This window comes from Sus scrofa, chromosome X, assembly GCF_000003025.6.
Source record: "Sus scrofa isolate TJ Tabasco breed Duroc chromosome X, Sscrofa11.1, whole genome shotgun sequence".
Lineage (NCBI taxonomy): Eukaryota > Metazoa > Chordata > Mammalia > Artiodactyla > Suidae > Sus > Sus scrofa.
In genome coordinates this window covers 47,870,683-47,896,041 of record NC_010461.5, presented here as the reverse complement: position 1 = coordinate 47,896,041, position 25,359 = coordinate 47,870,683, and the positions used below count along the sequence as shown (strand labels likewise).

Below are 25,359 nucleotides of genomic sequence, written 5' to 3'. Positions count from 1 at the left end.
GCAGAAGGCGGGGTGGGTGGAGCTGAGCCAAGGGGGAAGGGATAAAAACAAGGTCCTGATCCACAGCACCCACCCGTCGTTCGTTCGTCCTCAGTGCAGGGCAACAGGTAAGTGTTGCTTTCTGTCTGCTTGCCCACCTCAAAGCCTTATACACTGACTCTCTGGCCTGATTAGATCTGACTTTGTTTCTTAGAATCTGTCACTCTGTCATTTTCTATCCCCCATCCCAAGCCTCTTCCTGTCTTTCTCTATTTTCAGGCTTACTTTGTCTTTTCCCCCATTGTTTCCTCTCCTGTGTTAGTTTTCAACACCACTCACTTCACTTCATCACTCTCTGACATGCTAGCTTTCTCTTATTTTTCCTTTGCCTGAGACTGGTATGTATCTTTTCCTCTAAATCTCTCTCGCCGTTTCCATCTCTTGCCTTTACTTACTCTGTATCTCTCAGTCTCTTTCTGTCTATCTTCCTTTCTTTCTCTGTCCCCCAGAAAGATGTATTGATATTTCTTCTGGCAATTCTCCTTTCCACCCTCATTTTGACTGCTTCTCTGCTTGGCTAACAGCAGAGCTCAATGGGTCAGAGCCTAGAGGGCCAAAGGTAGGGAGAGAAAACTGAGTGAATGTGGGGTGATGGGAATCTAGGGAGAGATTTGAGGGAATTGAGTGATGAATAATTCATATAAATAAAGAGAGAAGATGGGAAAAGTATGTTTTGTCACTAAAAGGGCCATACACTATAAGTCAGTAAATTTGCATTCTCATTCTAATTTATTATGAAGCAAATCATTCATCCTCTGGAAAAAAGAAAAAAAAGAAAAAAAAAATTGGCCTATAATTTCCGCAACCTTTTCTAAGTTTGATTTTGTGGGCTTCTAAATTTTCCTGTTCTTGAGAATTTCTGGATTCTGATTCCAGGTATCTAAAATTCTCTATGATTCTTCAGTGACATGGAGAGGGTGCTAGGAGGAAGTAAAGCCTGATGCTTCCAACTCCTAAAGAGAAGTGACAATGTACCCTCCAGACTTAACTGATTCTTACAAAGTAGGCCACAAAGGGGAGACTGGGAGCAAGGAACACTTCAGTGAGTGGTTTCAGGCTTTCTGCTGGGGTAGAGTTGTGGTTAACCCCTCTGATTAACCCCTGCAGATTGACCACTGACACAAGAGAGGAATTTAAGGTGTAAGCAGTCACTTGGCCCCAGTTTTCACTGTTATCTGAAAGCATTGTTCTGAGAAGACCCTGGCAAAGATTGGAGCATAAATTGTTAAATGATGGAGTGAAAGAACGAACAAATTAATGAATGTTCACCAGTGCCTGAAATTCCACTTAAGTTAGAAATCTGTCCCTTTGGTAAAGACATTGGTTACAGCTCAAAATCAAATGTCTCAGAAAGGGACCTGTTAGTGCAGCAGAGGGGATTAAAGTCTGGAGTCAGGCTCTCAGTAAAGAAAATATGTAGTATGGAGTTCCTGTCATGGCTCAGCGGGAATGAATCTGACTAGCATCCATGAAGACATGGATTCAATCTCTGGTCTCACTCAGTGGGTTGAGGATCCAGCATTGCCATGAGCTGAGGTGTAGGTCGCAGACGTGGCTCAGATCTGGCATTGCTCTGGCTGTGGCATAGGCTGGCAGCTACAGCTCTGATAGGACCCCTAGCCTGGGAACTTCCATATGCCGCAGGTGCAGCCCTAAAAATAGAAATAAAGAAAATATGTAGTCATATTTTAATCATAAATCTATGGTGGTTAAGTTAGCAGGTTCTGGAACCAGACTGACTAGGTCTAAATTCTGGTTTTCCTACTTACTAGCTCTGTGACCTTAACAGTTTACTTAAATCTTTTGGGTCCTTGGTTTCCTCAACTTTGAAATAAATTTGACATTAATATATACCTCACAGGCTTCACATTAAATAAGTCAATATGTGAAGCATTTACAAAGGGGTCTGGCACAGTGAGAACTCTACAAATGACTGTTAGAACTAGATGGAATCTATGAAGTTATCTTGTCCACTGTCTGTGGAGAAACTGAGGCCCAGAGAGAGAAGTTCATATAGTAAATTGTAACAAAATAAGGACAAGAATCAGGAGACAAGACTTAGCTTTTCAAAACTGGCCTGATGTATTTATGATATTATTTCCCTTGGATACTTTCACTTTCCCTGTATAGAAAATGAGGACTAGAAAAACACTTTTTCAGTGTTTACTCTAGGATAGGAACTCTTCTACACACTTTATATAGATTATATTACTGAATCTTCACAACATCCCTATGAATTAGATTGTTCTTGTTATTATCTACATTTTAAATATATGACATTGGAGTTCCCTTGTGGTACAGCAGATTAAGGATCCAGTGTTGTCACTACAGTGGTCCGGGGTCACGGCTGTGGCATGAGTTCAACCTCTGGCCTTGGAATTTCCACATGTAGTGGGCATGGAATATATATATATATTAGACACAGAGCAGAGTTTTCTAAGGTCTCAGAGCTAGTAAATGGTAGAACCAGGTTTCAAATGCAAGTAGTCTGGATCCAGAGGCTGTGTTCTTAATACACTAAACTGTCTAAAATGCTCTCTTGATTCAATTTTACTCACTCCAATCTCATGATAGGCAATGAGATAGAATGGAAACAGAGTTCAAGGTAACTAGCGGGACTACAAGGCTATGTGTCAGAAAGATGGGAAGACGAGTAAGGCAGGGCAAATTTCGGGAAAGCAGTATCAGAACAGAGAAGTTGGAACTGGAGCTTGAAAGAACTTGATAATTTAACAAATTCAAAGAAGTAACCTGTATTTTCCCAGGTGCCTTAACAAATCATGGTTAAAGCCCCTTAGAGGAGATGTGTGTGTGCGCGAGCGCGTGTGCTGAACTTCTATTTTTATACCTAGGGGCAGGATGCATCATCATCCCAAGGCAGGACTGGATTTTGCTTTTTTTCTTTTTTTTTTTTTTTTTTTTTTTTTTTTTTTTTTTTTTTTTTTTTTGGTCTTTTTGCCTTTTCTACGACTGCTCCTGCGGCATATGGAGATTCCCAGGCTAGGGGTCGAATCGGAGCTGTAGCTGTCCAGACTACACCAGAGCCACAGCAACATGAGATCTGAGCTGCGTCTGCAACCTACACCGCAGCTCATGGCAATGCCAGATCCTTAACCCACTGAGCAAGGCCAGGGATCAAACCCACAACCTCATGCTTCCTAGTCAGATTCGTTAACCACTGAGCCACGACGGGAACGCCTGGATTTTGCTTTTAATCTTGGAGGTTTTCCTTCACATTACGTAGCCCAATGTTGTCATTATTGCTGTTAATGTTTGGGGAAAGGAATTCGCAAGAGCCTGGAACCTGGCCATCTGCCTTGCCTGCCTCTTCTTGGACCATCTGTCTCCCTAACCACCAATAGCCAGGGTTAGCCCAGCCAGATGCTCAGACATGATTCTAGAAATGAACTCCTCTTCTCTCCCACACCCTGGTCTCAGCTTGGGGAGTGGTCAGACCCTAAATGTGATAAACTCTGGGAGCCTTATCTGTGGTCTGCAGGCTCAGCCCCAAGCACTTTAGCCTTTGCAGACAGGCAGGAGAAGAGAAACTCATTTTTCCAGATATGAGGTAGGCGTCAAATCCAATTCAATACCTACTATGTGAGGTAGACATAAACACCTAACATTTGATGGCTGATGAAAGCTGACTCAAAGAGGGAAAGTTACTTTCCAAGAACATCCAACAAGGAGTTGGGGAGCTGGAATTCAAATAAGAAAAGTTAACACTTTCTCTTAGGCACTGTCCTCAAGTCTCAACATGAGTTTCATTTAGTCCTTTCATTTAGTCCTTTCAACCCCTGGACTTTCCCAATTTCTAGAACCACATACCCTACCCCACATACCAACCTGTGCTCCTATGACAAACTGTGAGAGTTGGAGGGAGGATGTTCTGGGATGGAACAAGTGCAAGAAATTGCTTTGTGAGTTAGGAGGAGGGTCCTTGCCCTGTGAGATCTAAAAGGGAAGGGTATTGCTCTATAAGAGGTAAAGGTGGTTGCCATATGACAACATAGCCACAGGTTGCTTCTGTTCACTTGTCTCTCAGAACATAAGGCCCTAAATACCAGAGGTGTTGTTAGGTTCTACTCAGTGTCTCTCCTGGTGGTGGTAGGGTTTTAGTCTTCCTACATTCCTCCATCTCTCTCTTATTGTCCTGTCCCGTAACTTATCTCACCCTCTGATTGCCAGATCTCTAGTTTGCCCTTTTACTTTTAATCTATTTCTTCTTGCTCTCTCAAGCTCTCTTTCTCTTCGTATATCTCAGCCCTCTCTCATCCCAATCCCCAACCAAACTTAGCCACCTCTCTGTCTCTATCCTTTGATCTTATATCTAGTTCCTTCTCCCTATCACACAGTCTCAGTCTCATTTCCCTTAGTAGGGCCAAGCTCCTCTTCCCCTAACTCTTCCTTGTTGTTCTCTCCCATCCCTACAATCTCTAACAGTGTTTTTCTTTCACATTTGTACCTGACTGACTCTCTGCCCCTGCTAGGCATAATTCTCTTCTCTCCTGATCTCAGTTTTCTGAGTCTTTGTGTATTTCTCCATGCTCCTTGATCTAACCTCATGTCCCTCTTGTGTCCCTCTATATGTCTCTAACCCTAACTCTACCTCTGCTCTGTTAATCTCCCTCTCTCTTTCTCCCTCCCTCCCCCTTCTCTTCTCTCTTTGATTTTTTTTTCTCTCATCTCAGTCTCTTTCCCTATACTTATGCATTTACCATAAGCCTTTTGCCCTTTATTTTCCTGGATCTGTCCTCGTCTCCATGTTCTTACCTCTACCAGTCCCCTTTCTTTCAGGCTTTGATCTTTCTCTCTTGCACAATTTCTGTTCTTCTAACTCCAACACTACCACTGCACCTCTGTTCGCTATTACTTTCCTCCTTTTATCTTTCCTAATTTTTCTTTCCTTCTGACACTTCCCCTACTCTCCTCTTTCATTTGAGTTCCTATTCATTCATTAATTTACTCACAAATCCAACAAATATTTATTGAATGCCTTCTATGTGTATTTAATTTACTGTTTCTTATCTTCTCTCTGCCATTTTTCTCTCCTCTTAGTCTTTGTCTCTCTCATTTGGCCATATACTTGTTTCCCAGATCCCTTGGGTCTTTCTTTCACTTACTTCTCTATCTATGGTTTTCCAAAGGCCAGGAGCAAATCTAAAGACAGTAAAACACCAATCTCGTGGCACATGGTGCCCTTTTGCCCTGTTCCCTGAATCTGCTTAACTGGTAGCTGTGTCCTCAAGCTCCTTGTCTCTCTGGCTGGGCATGCTCAGGAAAAACTCAGAGCCATGTTTTAGGAGCCCTGGTCAATGGCGTCTGTCTGCATTAATAGACTGAATCTTCATTTGGTTGAGGCCACTAGACTTAAAAAGAGTTTTTGCCTTAAGTGTTTATCAAAGTGTTGGTGGGTTCTCAACTCTCATCCTACCACACAAAATCACACTTCAGTTATCCTTACCATCACAGAGGGGGTCAGTGGCAGAGACTGAATCAGAATTTAGTCATTCTGATCTCCAATAGGAACTCTTCCCTTCAGCCCTTTTGCCTAATGGTCAGTTTCCTATTTCTCCCCCTCTGATACATTCTTGGTACATTTTAAAATTGGTGGAGAAGCTAAAGGCAAAGGATCAAACACAGGAATGACCTTTGGATTTAGGACAGGCTTTCATGGTGAAATCTCATCTCTTCCACATCTTCTGCAGAACTTCGGGCTCAAGATGGTGGCAGCAGCCATGTTGCTACAGCGTTGCCCAGTGCTTATCCGGGGCCCCACAGGCCTCCTGGGCAAGATGATTAAGACTCACCAGTTCCTGTTTGGTATTGGACGCTGTCCCATCCTGGCCACCCAAGGACCAACCTGTTCTCAAATCCATCTTAAGGCAACCAAGGCTGGAGGGGGTAAGAAGTCATTGCTGGAAAATGGGGGAGAATATCTGGGTCCTGGAGACAATGTTCCAAGTCATACTGTTCATCACTACATGAAAACTGGGAGGGTTCATTTGAAAAGTGTCAAGGAAGAATGAGATGGCCTAAAAATACACCTGGGCTCTGACTTCTGGCAATATCTCTAACAAGAGTCTTACTCTCATGCCTCTCACACTCTATATATTTCAGTCATTCTGAAACTACTTAAAATTTCCTAGATTAACTTTATTGCCTCAAACTTCTGTGCTCCTGCCACATGACCCTCTTCCCATGATCTTTACCAGAATATCTCATACTTCCCATGCAACACTTAACTGAGGCATCATCTCCTCTACGAAGCCTGCCTAGACTTCCAGCCTGTCCATTTCCAATTCTGGGTCATATCCCTTCCCTCTTCTAAATTTCCATAGCCCATTCCTCCTTCCCATCCCAGCACTGTTCACAATATATCTTCAGTATGTGCCATTCTCAACAACTTAGGAGCTCCCCTAGCACAGGGACCAGATACATTCATCTCTGTGTATCTACATAGCCTGAGACAGAGCTTTGAGATATAGTACCTCTCAGTGACCATTTTTTAAACTTATAACTAGAAATTCACTGCTGCTTACTCTCTTAAATTTACACAGACTCTCCATCTTGGGCTAAGAGCCACTGTCCCTTCATGCTGTCGGAACTCCAGGATGGGAAGAGTAAGATTGTGCAGAAGGCAGCCCCAGAAGTTCAAGAGGATGTGAAGACTTTCAAGACAGGTTGGAGTTAAGTTCCACTTCATCTAAACTCTACTCCTAATGCTTGAATTTTATTCATCACAGTCCTGAACTAGGCTAATCCAGGGACAGCTACTACATATTCCATGATGGAACTCCAGTCTTTTCCAGGGGAATCATGGTAGGCAACAGCTTAGACTGAAATGCACCCTCCCCAACACAAATATATGCTTCCATAATCTTTAGCTAAATAAGTCTAAAATGAGCCCTCTAGAGTTCCATCCCCTCTCTCCTGAGTGGCTAAATGGATCCCAAAGCTGGGATTGCACATTTAAGCAATATTATTCTATGATAATATAGATTTGCATGAAAGAGTACCCTTTGCAAGCAGGTACATCATTTAAAAGGGTATGGAGTCCAAGCCAACTCAACTGTTGCAGAACACCCAAGATTATAACACTTGAGAGGTGTTGCCACACTGTCAATATCTTTCATAGACTCTTTTGGAGTATTATTAATGATAAAAATTTCAAAATTGAATTTTAATGACTTTCAAGAGAAAAGGGTAAAGTACACTGCCCTGCATCTACCTTCCAAATGCAGTACTCAGAAATGCTAACCCAGTTACCTCACCCAAGGGAAAATCCGAGGGAGGAGAAGTATAATTCACCTTGTAGAAAGTTTCCAGACACATAAGTCTCTACTTGGGAAGATGAAAAGGGGCTCACTTTGCAGAATATTTCTCTCTGCACAACGCTTCCCTACTTCCTAATCTTGAATTTTTATGTTACATTAAGTTTAAAGAGGACAGAGATGTTTTCTTCCCCTACCCCCTTTCTTCATGGCCAATGAATCCCATATTCCCTCTCAGACCTCCCCATCTCCCTGGCCTCAGCCAGCTTGAAGAAGCCATTCTCCAGTGCCCAGGATCCAGAGAAAAATTCAAAGAAAGTCACACACCTGATTCAGAACAATATGCCTGGTGAGTTTGCTGAGGTGAAAGTAAAAAGGAATAGGAATATGGAAGGGATGCTAAAAGTGTTTCTGCCACAGTAGAAGAAATGGCAAAGATATATTTTAGAGTCAAAGGGAGTCTGAGTTTAAAGTTTAGTGCTGGCACTTGATGAATCTGTGTGCTTTGGACAGTAAGTCACTTGCCTGAAGCAGGATTTTTAATACATCAAGTTTATCATGAGAAGTAAATAAAATTCCAATTACATATGCAAGTGCCTCTAACTAGTTATGAAGCCTCATTAAATATTAGGTTTATTCCTAGTATCTTTTCTGCATGTTTCCCTCAACAACTCTCACTCTTCATAGAGAAATTTTTCCCCTCTCTTGTATGTGTTTATATTCATTTTCATAATGAAATGTTTTATTTTCCCAATATAAAATGGATCCAATTCATTGTAAAATATTTTTCAACAGATACAGGAAAGTATAAAGAGGAAAATTCAAATCACTCAGAGTTCCATTATCCACCAGTAATTTTTTGTTATACTTTCTTCCAGATATTTTTCTATGACCCCCCCCCCCACACACACATGTTTGTATTAGAAATGTGATCTTGGAGTTCCCTTAGTGGTGCAGCATAAATGAATCTGACTAAGAACCATGAGGTTGCAGGTTCAATCCCTGGCCTTGCTCAGTGGGTTAAAGATCTGGTGTTGCCATGAGCTGTGGTGTAGGTCGCAGATGTGGCTTGGATCCCCCATTGCTGTGGCTGTGGCATAGGCCGGTGGCTGTGGCCCTACAAAGCAAAAAAATAAGAAATGTGATCTTACTTATGCTTTGTTAACTTATGATGAGTCACGGGCATAATTCCATGTCCCTAAACATAGAACTGCATAATAATTATTAATCATTGAAATGTGTTCTGTAGCATGGATCAAATGTCATTTAGCTAATCAAGCACCTATATCTCAGGTAATTTTTTCCCAATTTTTGTATGTATTCCTCCACTTTATATTGTATGTTCATTATGCATACAAATAAATGTACCCAAAGATAATATATAGTATTATCTTAAACTTAGTATGGATATACTAGACATTAATTAGTCTTCTATTGGGTTACTTCCAATTTTTATTATTACGAACAGTGGTGCAACAAATATCCTTGAATGTACCTCTTCCTACACATAAGTGTTTCTCTAGAATAGGCACCAAGAGGTGGGAATTTTGAGAATGTAAGGGTGTGTATATTTTCAATATTAATAAATATTGCAATTAGTCTTCCAAGGAGGTGTACCAGTTATCAAAGAGAGAATTCATATTCTCATATCCTCCCCACAACTTGATATTATCAAACTTTATCAAACTTTTAAAATTTTATCAATTTGACGGGTGAAAATTTATTTTTGCAGTTTGATTTCCCCTCATTAAGCATCTTTTTCTACATTTATTGAATTGTCTGTTTATATTCTTTACCTGTTTTTCTACTGGGTTATATTTTTTCATAGTAACTGTTCAGTTTCTTAAAAAATGAATTCTGAATATCAATAATTTTCTGTTAAATATGCTTCAAGTATTTCCCTAGGTATGTCGGCATGTGCATTTTAAAAACCTTTGCTACATATTTCCAAAGACCACTGCAGCAGTGATGTTACCAGTTTACACCCCCATTACATAGTTTCCATCTGCAATGATCATGATATCTGTCTCATGTATAGAGTTCTAGAGTTTAACACGTCCTTTGGCATATAGTATTTCAATTTATCCTTAAAATATGGTTGCTCCATTTTGTAGTAAGAGTGGTTAAAGAAGCAGACTTTAAGGACTTTAGGTACTTATTTATAGGCCACTTATGTGCTATATGACCTTGGTCAAGTTACCTAACCTCTATATGCCTCCATTTCCTCATCTGTAAAAGGAGATACTAATAGAACTTTCCACATATGGTTGTTGTTAGGAATAAATGAAATAATATCCATAAAGTTCCTAAGAGAGGGCATTGCATGTAATAGGCACTTATTAAATGTTGGCTACAATAAATATAATTAAATATTTATTATTATTATTATTATTATTATTACTATGACTACTATATTACTATAGTCACAATACTATCATATACCAGATATTAGTCTGGGTGTATTACATTCTGTTTGTCATCAGATGGTCACAATTTCACAAGGAAGATATTAGCCCCATTCTGCAGATGAAGACATTAAAACTAAGAGGATTCATAACTTGCTCAAGGCCACAAAACTAAGAAGTTACAGAGATAAGACTATAAGCCAGATCTGTCAAAACTATTTCCACTGAAACTGGAAGTAGTGATTCTGGTACGGAGGCTGCCATACTAAACTCGGGAAAAGAGATGAGGCCATGCCAGGGGTAGGAAGCCTGAGTGAATATATAAATGAATTATTAAGTTAATAAGCCAGTGTGTAAGGAATGGGATGGTTGAATAAAGCATTAATGTTTGAAGTAATAGAAAATGGCAGATAATAAGTTAATGACTGATCAAATAAATGAATAAATGGAAAAAGAATTGGAGAACTCAAAATAAAATAATGAATAAAAGATGGACTAACCAAGAAGTGATTTAAAATGAATTATTTTCATCCCTATATCTACTCCCACAGGAAACCATTTCTTTGGTTATGACCAGTTTTTTAGGGACAAGATCATGGAGAAGAAACAGGACCACACCTACCGTGTGTTCAAGACTGTGAACCGCTGGGCTGATGCTTATCCCTTTGCCGAACACTTCTTTGAGGCATCTGTGCCCTCAAAGGATGTGTCTGTCTGGTGCAGTAATGACTACCTGGGCATGAGCCGGCATCCTCGAGTCTTGCAAGCCACACAGTGAGTAGCAGGGTCTGAACCATGAGTTGTAGGGATATGTCCAGAGAAGAGCCAAGGCCACAAATGGAAAAAAAAGACAGAGCTGAGAGTAGAAACCTAGGTTCCACCCAACATCCCTTTTGTTGAGTTCCTTCAGCAAATCTAATCTTCAGACATGAACTAAGTCAACAAACCATGTTTTCCAAACTCTTTGGTGTCCAGCGCTATGGAGGAAAGGATAAGAAACTGAGCAAGGCCCATTCGCCATGAGCTTTTACTCTGGCTGCAGAATGAGTATTACCAAAGAGGTTGTGCAGCCTTCTCTAGAAGGTCTTCCAACCTAATCAAGCTCAACCCAGCTTCTCCCTTTATCTGAGTGCCTTCAGCCTGAGAAGGAAGGGCCATTTCTCCCCGTTGTCCCTATCCTGTCCTCTACTTGGTTGTATAAGACACAGCTCATAGAGAATCACTAAGTCAATATTAACCCCCATCAAGGAATAGAAATCTACTCAGTTCCTCAGTATCTGACAATGGTTTCTTTTCCTTTTCTTCCCTCTGTTTTCTCCTGAGCAGAGAGACCCTGCAGCGTCATGGAGCTGGAGCTGGTGGCACCCGCAACATCTCGGGTACCAGTAAGTTTCATGTCGAGGTGGAGCAGGAGCTGGCTGAATTGCACCAGAAGGATTCAGCCCTACTCTTCTCTTCCTGTTTTGTGGCCAATGACTCCACTCTCTTCACCTTGGCCAAGATCCTGCCAGGTAAGCCTGCCTGAGTTTTGTTCAGGGCTGGTATCCTGTACTATGGCATCTAGTCTTACTACCTCCATCACTCCTTCCCCATCTTATGAGTTCACTTGCTGCCACTGTCCTTCCTTTCTTACTCACCTTTCATGTTTTCAACTCTGGATGACCATATGCCTCTCCTTTCTCCCCTTCTGCGCATAGGCTTAAGACTACTACTGAGGAACATTGCCTAACCTCACAGAAGGGTGACATAAATGTGTCACTTCCCAACTCAACTGCACTCTTAACACTTTATATCCTTACATGAACTTTTTTCAAACTTTTTTCCCTCTTCTAAAACCTATAGCTACCTCCTTCAGTTTTAGCAAATAACCTCACATCTTACATCATGAAGAAAACAGAAGCCACCAGACAAGAACTCCTTTAACTTGTAGCCACCAAATCCACAAATTTACCTGACTGTTCATCTACCCTTCTTTCCTTCTCTTCTTTTACAAGTTGAAGACACATCTCTCCTGCCTAAAGCCAATCCCTTCACTTGAATAACACATCCCATCCAGATCCCATCCTCCTGCTCTCCACTCTCTAGGCAATATTGTCCTCAACTCATAAGCCTGTCATCCTTCCATCACAGCCCAAACCAAGATGAATATAACTTTCCACCTTCTCTATGTCAATCCTGGACTTAGATAATTGTTCATATGGGAGCCACGAAAAATTTATGGTCCCCAACCTCTAACAGATCCTCTATGCTATCTGGCAATCTTGTTTCCATAGTCAGCTTTCCAAGTCTCCAGGGAAACTTTGCCAAACCCTCATTCTCCTCAGCCTTCTTATACCTGCACCTCACCCACACCCACAGCAGATGACTTCACTTCCTACAACACAGAAAATAGAAGACCCCCAAATAGTAATGTCCTCAACTTCTTACCTCAAACTACCTACAAACTCATGAGCATTCCCACATGTCCTCGCCTTGTTCCTTCTTGCCTGTCACAATGGAAGAGGTGCCCTTTTTCTTGTTGACTGATCCTTACATTGGTGATCTGTGTCTTCCTCCTCAGGAATCTTGATCTATAAGTTTCCCCTCTCCATCCTCTATCTTCAGTCTCTCCCTCTCTTTAAACATGTTGAAGTACCTTGTAATCCCCCCCCCAAAAAAATTTCTCTAGTCACTAACTACTGTCCTCCCTATTTACAGACAAGCTGCTTGAGAGAAGCCTCCACAGTTTCTATCTACTTCCTCACTTCTTGCTGATTTTTCAGCACACTGTAAACATCTCTACTGCTTCTCAGAAAATTTTTTTCTGAGATCACACATAACCTCAACTAAAACCAACATCTTTGGGAATGTTTTCAATGAATCTACCTCTTCAGCCATTAGAATTCAACTTCTTTCCATTTCCTCTGCCAGCCTAGACCAACATCATTTTCATGATTTCACCTTTGCCTTCCTACAATATATTCTTCACAACAGTTAGATGATATTTTAAAAATGAAAACCTGCCTTTGTTACCCCTTGCCCCAAACCTTTAATAGTTCCCCACTGGCCTTAGGACCAAATCCAAATGCTTTATCATGCCTTCTAAAGATCTCAATAATATGGCCTCTACCTACCACTTTAGCTTCATCTTTTGACATCCCTCTTCTCGCTCTTCCATATTCTTCCATCCAGTAATATTCACTCACTTAAAAATCAGTAATTTGTTTTTTCATCCATTCATTCAAGAAACTTTACTTAGCATCTACTGCACACTTAGCCTTAATCTGGGTACCAGAGACAGAAAGATTAAAAAAAATGTGTTTCTGGGATTTCCTGGGTGGCTCAGCTGGTTAAGGATCTGGCACTGTCACTACTGTGGCACGGTTTCAGTCCCTGACCCCAGAACTTCCACATGCTATAGGGATGGCCAAAAATAAAAAAAAGGTGTGGTTCCTGCTCTCAAGAAACTCCCAATCTACTTATCTTTCACAGCAGATCCTCCAGGAAGTCATGCCTGATTTTTGCAGGTAGAAGTGATCCCTTGCACTAATGAAGGGTCACAGTTCCAAAGTGCAGCTTGGGAAGCCCAGGAATCAACTCTCTCCACCAATTTCCCATCTCTACATGATCTTCCAGCATTGTCCAGTAAAGACCCCTGCATTCCTCAGATCTTAGAGAAAGGTCTTCTCCTCTCTGGACCTTACATTTCTCACTTGTACATTAAAGGCCTAGATTCCATGTTCACAAATGGCCCTTCTGTCTGTGACTTGTCATGAGCTTATGATTCAAACTGTGAAACTCTGATGAGTATCTACCCTATAACAATAAAGAGAGAGGATTCTACCTGGAAGAATTGGAATTTCATTCATATCAGAAAGAATCTAGCATCAGTCCAACTCATTAGACTGGGATATTCCCCAGGATAAACTCCTTTCTAAGGCTTAATCTTGGCGTCTGGGAGAAGGAACCTAGGCCCTATCCTTAGGAGACTCTAGAGCTTCTTGAGAAATTTAAATTTCCTCTGCCACAAGATAATCAAAGGACAGGCTAGGGTTAGAAATGCCTAGAGTGAAGGGTATAGGGGATTAGAGTTTCAGGGCAGAGGAATTCTTCCAAGAGAGGAAGAAGTATTACAAAATCTTCCAGAGGACAGAGACCAAGTCTTCAGAGGGAGGAAAGGATTGGCTCTCTGCCCCTGCCATGTCAGTCATGAGATTGAAGTGTGAATACTGGGACAGAAGCTTAATAATTATGCATCTGGTTCTTCAGGGTGTGAGATTTATTCAGATGCAGGCAACCATGCTTCAATGATCCAAGGTATCCGCAATAGTGGAGCAGTCAAATTTGTCTTCAGGCACAATGACCCTGAGCATCTGAAGAAGCTTCTAGAGAAGTCCAACCCCGTGACACCCAAAATTGTGGCCTTTGAGACTGTTCACTCCATGGATGGTATGCATATGTGTGGATGTATATTTCTAAAATTGGTCTCACAAAAAATGATGATAATGATAACAGCTAACATTTATAGAGTGGTAATTATGTGTCAAGCAAAATCATTAGTATTTTATGTGTCTTACTTCACTTACTCTTCACACAATTCTATGAAGTAGGTGCAATTATTATTTCTATTTATTTACATGAGGAAACTGAGATACAAACAAGTGATATGACTTGCCCAAAGTCACACAGCCAGTAAATGAAAAAGAATGGAGGCAGCTATTACACTGATCTCAAAAGTTAAGAAAGAAAAGTGCAGAGACAGTACCCAATTGGTTGGCTCAGTAAATTGGTGCCGAATTGAGTAACTGTACCCTAGGATGTATGATTCCAATTCCTTCACATGACAGTCTCTCCATTGGAAATGATGTGCAAACCAATCATCCCAGTGTCTTATTTCTGCAACAGAAAATTTCCCAATTGCCAAGGGTCTTTTTCAATGTCCAGTATGAAGTATTGGAATCAAAACAGGTTTTCAGATCGGATAGACCTTGGTTTAAATCCCGCCTCTGGCACTTACCAGCTCTCTGAACTTGGTTAACTCTTTAGCTATCTGAGCTTCAGTTTTCCCCAAGGTAAAATATATGTTTGTAAGAATTAGAGATGATGGAAGACATGCCATTTATTATGATCTGAGTAGAAATAAATGAACTTTATCATCATACTTCTTTTCTTTCCCGAAGTGAAACAATACTCATATCATTCTATTGCTGTCCCTTTTAAGCAGAAATAAAGTGTTTTATGCATAAACTTTTTGGAATTATTAAAGGTAAGAGGCCCTCACTTCATTTCAATTTGTCACTTTTACAAGAAAAAAAAAAAAAGAGAGTCCACTGTATTCTCTGATTTAGCAAATGTAAGTGCCATCAGCATCAATCAGTGGTGATGCACAGGCTGTGGAACTAGACCATTCATGTTCAAATCCCAGCATGACAACTTATTAGCTTGGGCAAGTTTCTTAATTGTTCTGTGTCTCAGTTGCCTTACTTTTAAAAATGGAGATGATAAAAATAGAAGAGCTGGGAGTTCCCGTCGTGGCACAGTGGTTAATGAATCCGACTAGGAACCATGAGGTTACGGGTTCGGTCCCTGCCCTTGCTCAGTGGGTTGACGATCTGGCGTTGCCGTGAGCTGTGGTGTAGGTTGCAGACGCGGCTCGGATCCTGCGTTGCTGTGGCTCTGGCGTAGGCCGGTGGCTACAGCTCCGATTCAACCCCTAGCCTGGGAACCTCCATATGCCGCGGGAGCGGCCCAAGAAATAGCAACAACAACAACAACAACAACAACAACAACAAAAAGACAAAAAAAAATAGAAGAGCTGTGAGAATTATTAGTTAATACATGTAAGGAATTTATTCTTGTGCCCTCTCCCACATTTCTGCAAGTAGCAGTGATTATATTTCTGCCACAGAAATTATTTTAATTCATTATTTCTCTAGTGTAAACCATGTTGAGACAATTCTACTTCCTTACACATGCAAATACATGATTCCTTATTTTTTTTTTATGGAAACCCTACCTAAACTGTCAATCATAGGACAGAGTTACTCCCATTGAAATAATTCTTGAGCCATCACACTGTTCTCTTTGTTTTAGCTCCAACTCTTGTGGTCGTCTCCCCTCATGTTGTCCCACACGTTGCCTATATATAAGATTTACAGCCATTTGAAGAGCTTAAAACAACTAACAGCATAGATGATGCCTAGGATAATAGGGGAAATGGTAAATCTTCATGGAAAATATATAGAAACAGTTACTTCTAATTCATTTTCATTTAATCAATTGAGACTGAGTCTGTGGGAGGGTGCCCTCAGGTAACAACATTGACAGAGATGAGAAAGAAATACATTCCCACAGAGACACAGAAAAGACAGAAATGCAGATACAAAGAAACTCAGAAAGAGACACAAAGATACGGAGAAATTCTGAAGTCAGAAAGGTATACATAAAGTGACACAAATGGTGAGAAATGGAGAAGTGAAAGAGGAAGGTGAGGGACCGAGTGAGAGAGACAAAGAAACAGAGGGAGGAAGAGGAGAGGAGAGAGAAAAACAAAGGCAGAGACAGAAAAATAGAGCTGCAGAACCAAAGATGGAAATAGCCACAAAAAGAGAGAGAAAGTTACAGAAAGGCAGAAAGATAGAAATAGTGAGGACCCATGAAGAATAATGATATTGAAAGGGCTGCCAACAGCACTTGGTTGAGGACGTGAATGGGATCTGAAATCAGGACTACATTAACCTGGAGCAAAAGGTGATTTTTGTTTTCAATTTATTTGAACAAAGCCATCATATAGTCTAGTGCCAATCCTAGATGGAAATACACAGACTTGTAAGAAAAAATAAAGATGCAGAGAGAGGCTGGCAAATAGCATAAACAAGGGGACAGATATTATCAAAATGAAGTAAAAATAAAAAGACAGAGAGGCAAGCCTTAATCATGAGTTGTGGAACACACACACACACACACACACACACACACACACACACACACACACACAGCTTAGATGGGAGTGAGCTGAAACCAGTCAACACACACAAAGAAGTTTGGCATAGTCCCAAATGAGGGCGAACACTGTCCCCCTTTCCCAACCCAATATAGTTATGGTTGCAAATTCCATGCTGGAGATGGAACTGGGGAAGGGTTATAATCTACCTCTATCCATTGGCTTTGCTCAGGTGCCATCTGTCCCCTTGAAGAGTTGTGTGATGTGGCTCACCAGTATGGGGCTCTGACTTTTGTGGATGAGGTTCATGCTGTAGGACTGTATGGGTCCCGAGGCGCTGGGATTGGGGAGCGTGATGGAATTATGCATAAGATTGACATCATCTCTGGAACTCTTGGTGAGTGAGTCCCTTGGGTTACCCTTATATACAATCCAGAAAGAAGGCCCCTAGAATACCCTTTTCTTACTCCTCCCCAAAGTTGCAGGAGCTATTGGGGTAGAATTTACAACCCCAGGCCAAGGAAATCCTGGATTCTCTCCTCCCACTCCCACCCCACTGCAGAGTTGAGAAAGTCTGGGAGGGTTCTTTGAGAAGGCCCCCTGAGCTGAGCCAAATAGCCATGTTCATCTAAGTAGAGAATTGTAGTTCTAAACTCCTTCCCCACCCCAGCTCCAAGCTTCACTTTTAGCTCCACTTTGGGGCCTATTTGAAGGTCCCCACCCAGCTCCTGCCTATCTAGTCACTGCATATGGCAGGCTTTCCTTGAAACTCCTATCTCAAAGCAGCAGAATTTTCAGCTCTGTCTGCCTTGTCATGGACAGGAGAGATGAACAGAGGCCTGGGAAGGGAGCGTGGAGCTCCAGCTTCTGATGCACCTCCTTGTGTTATCTGGGGCATGACCCTGTTCCTCAGGGGACTTACAATGGGGTCTGTGCATATCCTCTTCTTACTCCTCCCTGTCTCCAGGCAAGGCCTTTGGCTGTGTGGGTGGCTACATTGCCAGCACTCGTGACTTGGTGGACATGGTGCGCTCCTATGCTGCTGGTTTCATCTTCACCACTTCACTGCCTCCCATGGTGCTCTCTGGGGCTCTGGAATCCGTGCGGCTGCTCAAGGGAGAGGAAGGCCAAGCCCTGAGGCGGGCCCACCAGCGCAATGTCAAGCACATGCGCCAGCTACTGATGGACAGGGGCCTTCCTGTCATCCCATGCCCTAGCCACATCATCCCCATTCGGGTGAGAGCCCCATACTACCTATTACCCTTTCCGCCTATCTCTTCTGGGCGCCTCCTCATACCCAGCAAACCAACACCTGCTCCTCTCAACTCTGCTTTCCTGTTAACCATCCTCCTTATTGTGACTTTTGTGACCCTTTTCAAAAAATGATCAGCCATTCTGGATTAACCAGTGTTTTTTTTTATTTTTTATTTTTTGCATCAGCTATTATCTCATGTTTATTAGACTTTCCTGATCCTCACAATATTGAATACTGACCTATAATTCAGTGTTTTTTCAAACTGTGGATCTAGACCATTAATGGGTCACAAAATCAGTTTAATGGGTTATGACTATCATTAAAAAATAGAAGAAACAATAGGAAATGTTGGAGTAAATCACACACAGTAAGGTTATCATATTATGAGAAATGTGTTTCAGTTGTGTATATGCATGTTTATGTGTATGTGTATATAGTTCAGTCATGTTGTGAAATGTATTTCTTACTGAGAACTGAAGTCAGAAAACAGAAAATCAAAATCCATGGGAGTAGCTGCTACTTTGGATTCTCAAGTATGTTTGAGTATGCACTGCCTTTTAAAATGAACTGATAATTCTTTCTTAAATGGCATCTATTTGTGTGTGTCAATAAGTTAGGGTATGGGAAGGACATATTTTTGTGACTTTTTTATGGATGAGAAAGAAATAGTCACTGTTCTTGGGCTAACCCAATGTTCCCTTGAAAGACTGCTTTTGTAAATATATTTCTTTAATTAACCCAATGACAACATCCCAGAGGGGGCTTGAAGGGTTTATCTTCTTACCCAGAACCACCCCAAATCAATATACTAGCTAAGTAAAACCAGTGTGCTTGCTCTGCAAACAGCTTCAAGACAAGGTCCCTGGCACCACCTTCACCGCCTTTAATTTTTTTTGAAGTATAGATGATTTACAATGTTAGTTTCAGTGTACAGCGGTGATTCAGTTATATATATATTTTTCAAATTATTTTCCAGTATAGGTTATTACAAGATATGGAATATAGTTCCATGTGTTATACAGTAAATCTTTATTGCTTATCTGTTTTATGTATAATTTGTATCTGTTAATTCCATACTCCTAATTTATCCCTCCCCATTCCCTTTTTCCTTACATATCTATAAGTTTGTTTTCTGTCTATTTCTGATTTTTTTTACAGATTTTTATTATTTTTTTAGATTCCACATATAAGTGATATCATATTTGTCTTTCTCTTACTTCGCTTAGTATGATATTCTCTAGGTCCATCCATGTTTCTACAAATGGCAATATTTCAATTTTTTATGGCTGAGTAATATTCCATTGAATATATAGACCACATCGTCTTAAGCCAATCATTTGTTGGTGGGACTTGGGTTGTTTCCATGTCACAGATATTGTAGGTAGTACTGCTATGAACACTGTAGTGCATGCATCTTAAATTTGACCACCACTTTTGAGCAACTCCTTGAGAAATTCTAGATCTGCCACTGACCAAGTCTCATTAAAAAATATGTCACCAACTTTGCTAGTGTTCTTTGATCTGATTCCCTCCACCTGATTAATGGAGCTAGTGATAGTGGGGCCAGGGTGACAGATACTGATAGGCTTTTCTCCTGAACCTAGGTGGGCAATGCAGCACTGAACAGCAGGATATGTGACCTCCTTCTCTCCAAGCATGGAATCTATGTGCAGGCCATCAACTACCCAACTGTCCCCAGGGGTGAGGAGCTGCTGCGCCTGGCACCCTCCCCCCACCACAGCCCTCAGATGATGGAAGACTTTGTGGGTAAGTCCTCAACATGGATTCCTACAGCACTTTCCTTCCCTTCAGCCCCAGTACCTGAAGAAGTTGAGAATGGATTCCATTCAGCTTAAAAATATATTTCTGGAACATCCATTGTGTGCCAGGTTCTATACTAGGGGATTCAGTTTGGTTGAGGAGGCCATAGCAGACCCAAACAATGACTTCAAGAGGTGATCAAAGTTCAACAAAGACAATGCATGGGGGAGTTGTGGGAGCAGAGAGGAGAGGCCTCACCCAACTTCTGAGATTCAAGACAGGCTTCCTAATGGAGGTGACACCTGAGCTGAGTCTTGCAAAGGTGTGTGGTATTGGACCAAGAGAAGAAAGAGGGTATGGAAGGAGTATTCCCAGCAGAAAAAAGAGCATGAAGAAAGGCAAGAAGGGTAAGAAGTAGCCTGGGATATATCAAGAACAATAAGTAGGTATGACTGGAATGTAGGGTAGTAAGAATGAATTGGGGGAGGAGAGTGTTTATCTATGAATCTAAAGACAATACAAGATTTAGAAGCTTGTAGAGCTGACTGAGTAGCTTGGGTTTTATCCTGAAAGATACCAATTTGTCAACTCACCTAAAGTTTACTGGATTTCTGTTGGGTGCAGGACCTGCCATAGAGCATGTTCTCATTCTATGTCTGTTGGGTCAAAGACATGTAGGCAGATGATGGTATAGAAAAGGAGACAGACATAAATGTGAATGGTATTGGTCCAGTGTAATGAGTTCCAATATTCTGGGAACTGGAACGAGAGTGCTCATTTATGGCTAGAGAAGGTAAGAAAGGTGAAAATAAGCAAGCATTGTAGGTTAGGAATTGCTGCTGCTGCACCTTGAAGTACATGTGGTATGGTATAAGGACATTCCAGAATAAGGAAATTCCATAGCATAGACACAGAGGTAGGAAAACAGATGGCATGAATTTGCAACAGATGCAGAATGATAGTTCAAGGGAGACAAGATAGGTAGGTGCCATTTGTTCAGTCACTTACAAACATCAAATAATGCTAGCCAGTATTTATTATTTACCATGTGCCAAGAACTGTTCTAAACATGTTGCATGTATTAACTCATCTAATCCTCATGGGGTAGAAATAGTATTATTAGCATTTCCATTTTATATATGTGGAAATTAAGGTCACACAGCTGCTAGATTTGAACTGGGGAGTCTGTTTCTATCTCCGTGCTCATAATTACTAGATGTACCACCTCCCTGAGCTGACCATCTAGACTTCTAGACCTTTTGCTCAGTCCCCTCAGTTGCTCCGGGCTTCAATTATAGAGCTCTTGGTACTCTCAGTCCTCTGGAGTGTCCACTTATGTTGGACTTTTGCAGGCAGGAAATATGAGAGGCATTCACCATGATTCCACCAATCAGTCTTTCAATCTCACAGCAAACCCATCATAAAATCTTGCATATGTTCTCTACAATCTCTCTCAAATCTCTTCTCCAGTGCCACTTCTTTAATCCATGTCAATGTGATTTTTCTCCTAATTTTCCTGCTTCTCTCTTGCTTCCTTCTCATCCCTTATCCATACTGACCACCAGAAGGATTGTTCTAAAAACATGACCATATAGCTACTTGCTTAAACCTTTCTACATTGTCATATTGTGTCCAAGGTGAGGTGTGCAAGATAATCCACAGGATAAGGGGATTTATTAGAATTTTGCTTACTTTTTATCTTAAAAAATAGGAAATTAAGCATTACTGATAATGACCTCTAATATAAAGACAATGATAATTGTCTATAGTGTATAAAAAACTCATAGAGATTGGAGGACATGTTAGAACTTTTGTAACTGATGGGATGTATAGCCCCAAAATTGGAGACCATTGGCCTGTAGAATAGTCAAAGCTCCATGGCATGGTATTCAGTGCCTTTAACATGGTGATCTCTATGTGCTCACCTCTTCTCCACATTTGTTTTATTTCTTCAGCTACATTGAATGACTTATAGTTCCTAAATTTTGCTCTAGACTCTTACCTCTGGGACGTTACTAATGACTCTCCCTTCTGATTGGAATGCCCTCACTCACCCCTTCCTCTGGCTTCCTCTTTTGCATCTTCTAGACTTAATCAGGCATTCCCCCCCCCTTTTTTTTTCTTTTTAGGGCCTCACCTGAAGCATATGGAAGTTCCCGAGCTAAGGGTCAAATCAGAGCTGCTGCTGCCGGCCTACACCACAGCCACAGCAATGCAAGATCTGAGCCACATCTGCGACCTACACTGCAGCTTGTGGCAATCCCAGATCCTTAACCCAATGAGGGAGGTCGGGGATTGAATCCACATCCTCATGGATAGTAGTCAGGTTCTTAACCTGCTGAGCCACAACAGGAACTCAAATCAGACATCCTTTAATTCATCCTTTGACCACATTACTGAGTACCCACTGTGTACAAGTTTCTGGGGATCCAGTAATAAACAAAACAGACATAAAAATCCCTGTCCTTCTGGAGCTTACATTCTACTGGCAGGAGATAGTAAAAAAACCCTTTTAATAATTAGCAAATTAAATTGCATGGTAGTTCTAAGCATAATGGGAAAAAAAGAGGAAGAAAAAAGAGATAGAAGGTGCCGGGGTTTACAGGAGCTAGCTTGGACGAGAGCTGTAACATTAAACAGAGTGATAAGAGTAGAGAACACCAAGGTGACAAGTAAGCAAAGTTGAAGGAGGCGAAGAAGTTACCTGGGCAGAAATTAAGGGAAGGGCATCCCAGACAGAGAGAACAGCCTGACAGGGAAAACCTTAACACAGGAGTATTCCTTCTGTATTTGAAGAACAGTAAGTAAATGAGTGTGGATGGAGTGGTGTGAACAAGAAGGAAAGAGAAAACTGAGGAGGGATAACGTGGGGCCAGACTGTGTAGAATATTATAAGCCATTGGAAGGACTATGGCTTTAACTCTGAAATAGAGAGCTTTCTGAAGGATTTAAGCAGAAGAGTAATATATCTGATTTGGGATTTTAAAGAATTTCTCTGCCTTCTGTGTTGAGAATAGACTGAAAGAAAGAAAGAGTGGAAGCAGGGAGATCCCTTAGAAGCCTACTACAGAACCTCAGGTTAAGAGATGATGGTAGCTCAGACGTGAGGATAGTATTGAAGGTCATGAGAAGTGGTCAAGTGTTGAAGGTAAAGCCAATGGCATTTGCTGATAAATTGGATGTGTGCTAGGAGAAAGAGAAAAATAAAGTTGGCTCAAACATTTCCATATTGAGGAGTCCCCATTGTGGCTAAATGTTAACGAACGCAACTAGTATCCATGAGGATGCTGGTTTGATCTGTGGCCTCGCTCAGTGGGTCAAGGATCCGGCATTGCCATTAGCTATGGTGTAGGTCATAGACGCATCTCCAATTCTGTGTTGCTGTGGCTGTGGCATAGGCCAGCAGTTGCAGCTACAATTCGACCCCTAACCTGGGAACTTCCATATATAGCACTTGTGGCCCTAAAAAGGCAAAAGGAAAGAAGAAAGAAAGAAAAGAAAAGAAAAGAAAAGAAAGAAAGAAAGAAAGAAAGAAAGAAAGAAAGAAAGAAAGAAAGAAAGAAAGAAAGAAAGAAAGAAAAAAAGAAAGAAAGAAAGAAAGAAAGGAAGGAAGGAAGAAAGAAAAAAAGAAAGAAAGAAAGAAAGAAAGGAAGGAAGGAAGGAAGGAAGGAAGGAAGGAAGAAAGAAAGAAAGAAAGAAAGAAAGAAAGGAAGAAAGAAAGAAAGAAAGAAGAAAGACAGAGAGAGAGAGGGAGGGAGGAAGGAAGGAAGAAAGGAAGGAAAGAAAGGAAGGAAGAAGGGAGGGAAGGAAGAAAGGAAAAAAAAAAGCATTTCTGTATTGAGCAACTGGAATTGCCATCAACCAAGATGGGTAAGGCTAAGAGTAGAGTAAGCTTGGTGGAGGGTGGGGAGATTAGTAGCTCAGTTGTGCTCCTGTTAAGTTAGAGATGCCTATTAGATATCCAGGTAAAACTATAAAAAGGCAATTGGATATACAATTCTAGAATTCAGGAGAGGTTTGGGCTAGAGACGAAAATTTCAGATCATCAGCATACCAATGGTGCTTAAGCCATAAAATTAGGTAAGATCACCCAGGGAGTGAGCATGAAAAACAGCCAAGGACAGAAACCTGGGACACAACTGACAGTGAGGTCAGGTTCTGTCCTCTGGGTTCCCACCCCCTCTAGGAAAAACCCCTGCCCCAGGCTCCCAGGTCACAATACTGACGAAACTGTGTGGTTACTGTCAGTGTCGTCTTCCTCACCAGGCTAGGAGATCCCAAGCAGATAGATTCATCTCTTAGGCCACAGCATGTCTTATACTTAGGGAGTGGTCCAGGCCAGGCCAGTATAGCTTCAAATCAGGTCAAATGAGTGCTTCCCAATTGTTTATATAGCACAGCACCCATATACAAATGGTAACATTCACAGCACACAATGGAGCAAATAGAGGAGGCTACTTCTGGTTCTGAGACATCTCAATGTGTTGAGGGTATCTTGGCATATCTGTACTGTAACACAGGGATTAGGACTTACTCTAACCAATTCTTTCCCTCCCCTCCCTGCTACCACCTTCAGAGAAGCTGCTGGCAGCCTGGATTGAGGTGGGGCTGCCCCTCCAGGATGTATCTATGACTGCCTGCAATTTCTGTCGCCGACCTGTGCACTTCGAGCTGATGAGTGAGTGGGAACGTTCCTACTTTGGGAACATGGGGCCCCAGTATGTCACCACCTATGCCTGAGAAACCAGCTTCCTTGGATCCCCAGTCCACCTGTACTTCACTTGGGGCTAGGCTGCCTCCTGTCCTCTGCTTTGCTGTGTGCCTTTAACTGACTTGAGTCTGAAAATAAAGAGCAAAGTGCAGCATATGTTACCCTTTGTTTGACAGAGAACAGACAACTGCATTATACTTGACCCCACTCAGACAAGTGGCAGAGCCTTAAGGAAATCACAAATCACCTGTTGGTCTGACCACACTGTTTTACTGACAGGGAAATAGAGATTTAGAAAAAAGAAGAGGCCAAAAACTACACAGTGAGTTGCACAAAGAGCCAGGACACTTGTCAAGTTTATATGAAATAGCTCTTTCCCCATGGTTTCAACAAAAATCCAGGAATTAACTCTATGGTAGGCCTGTAAACCTGGACCCCAGGTAGCACCCGAAGCCAAGAGACGGAATCAGTCCACACCAATCTGCTTGCAGGAAGGGAGTGGTTCCCCAAAACTATGGAGGTATTCTCCCGCAGAGAATGGAGGTCCTCCTCAATCCATGATCCTCTTTCCTTCCTACAGCACCTTATAGAAAAGGATTTATCAGTTCTGTTTCCCAAGGTGAGAAAGAGGCTTGGCTATAGCAAGAACTTGTTCAAGGCAATGCTCCCAAACTTTCTAGGTCATAACATACAGAAAACATTTGCATGGCACATTTGGGTGAAATAATAGTATTAGTTGCCTTGGAGGCAATTTTTCCTGACACTTGTGTAATTCCTGGTACTGCTCGGCAACTCTAGGGTTGAGGGACTCATTTCTTTCCACCCTGTAACCCATCTGTGGCATCTGTGTGACATACCAGTTAGAAAGCACTGTTTAAAAGTTTCATTGGCTGCCTCAGCTTTCTACCACACCCACCCACCTCCCTTGCTGATTCACCCTTAGCAGTGCAGGGAAACCTGACAACTTAACAGAGTACCTTTACAATGAGCAT

At 41.5% G+C, this 25,359-nt stretch overlaps 1 protein-coding gene across 3 annotated transcripts; it reads left to right on the top strand.

Moving 5' to 3' along the window:
- ALAS2 (5'-aminolevulinate synthase 2) lies at positions 1 to 24,523 on the top strand. 3 transcript variants are annotated; one of them, XM_003360337.4, is made up of 11 exons: positions 1 to 107; positions 5,748 to 5,943; positions 6,600 to 6,722; positions 7,552 to 7,662; positions 10,270 to 10,492; positions 11,045 to 11,229; positions 13,967 to 14,146; positions 16,873 to 17,037; positions 17,608 to 17,876; positions 19,500 to 19,662; positions 24,233 to 24,523. In XM_003360337.4, the coding sequence occupies exons 2-11, from the start codon at positions 5,763 to 5,765 to the stop codon at positions 24,394 to 24,396; spliced, it is 1,764 nt and encodes a 587-aa protein (XP_003360385.1). In that variant the 5' UTR covers positions 1 to 107; positions 5,748 to 5,762; the 3' UTR covers positions 24,397 to 24,523. The 3 variants fall into 3 exon arrangements, with proteins under 3 accessions (XP_003360385.1, XP_005673726.1, XP_003360386.1); XM_005673669.3 differs by having other exon boundaries at positions 6,600 to 6,728; XM_003360338.4 differs by lacking the exon at positions 7,552 to 7,662.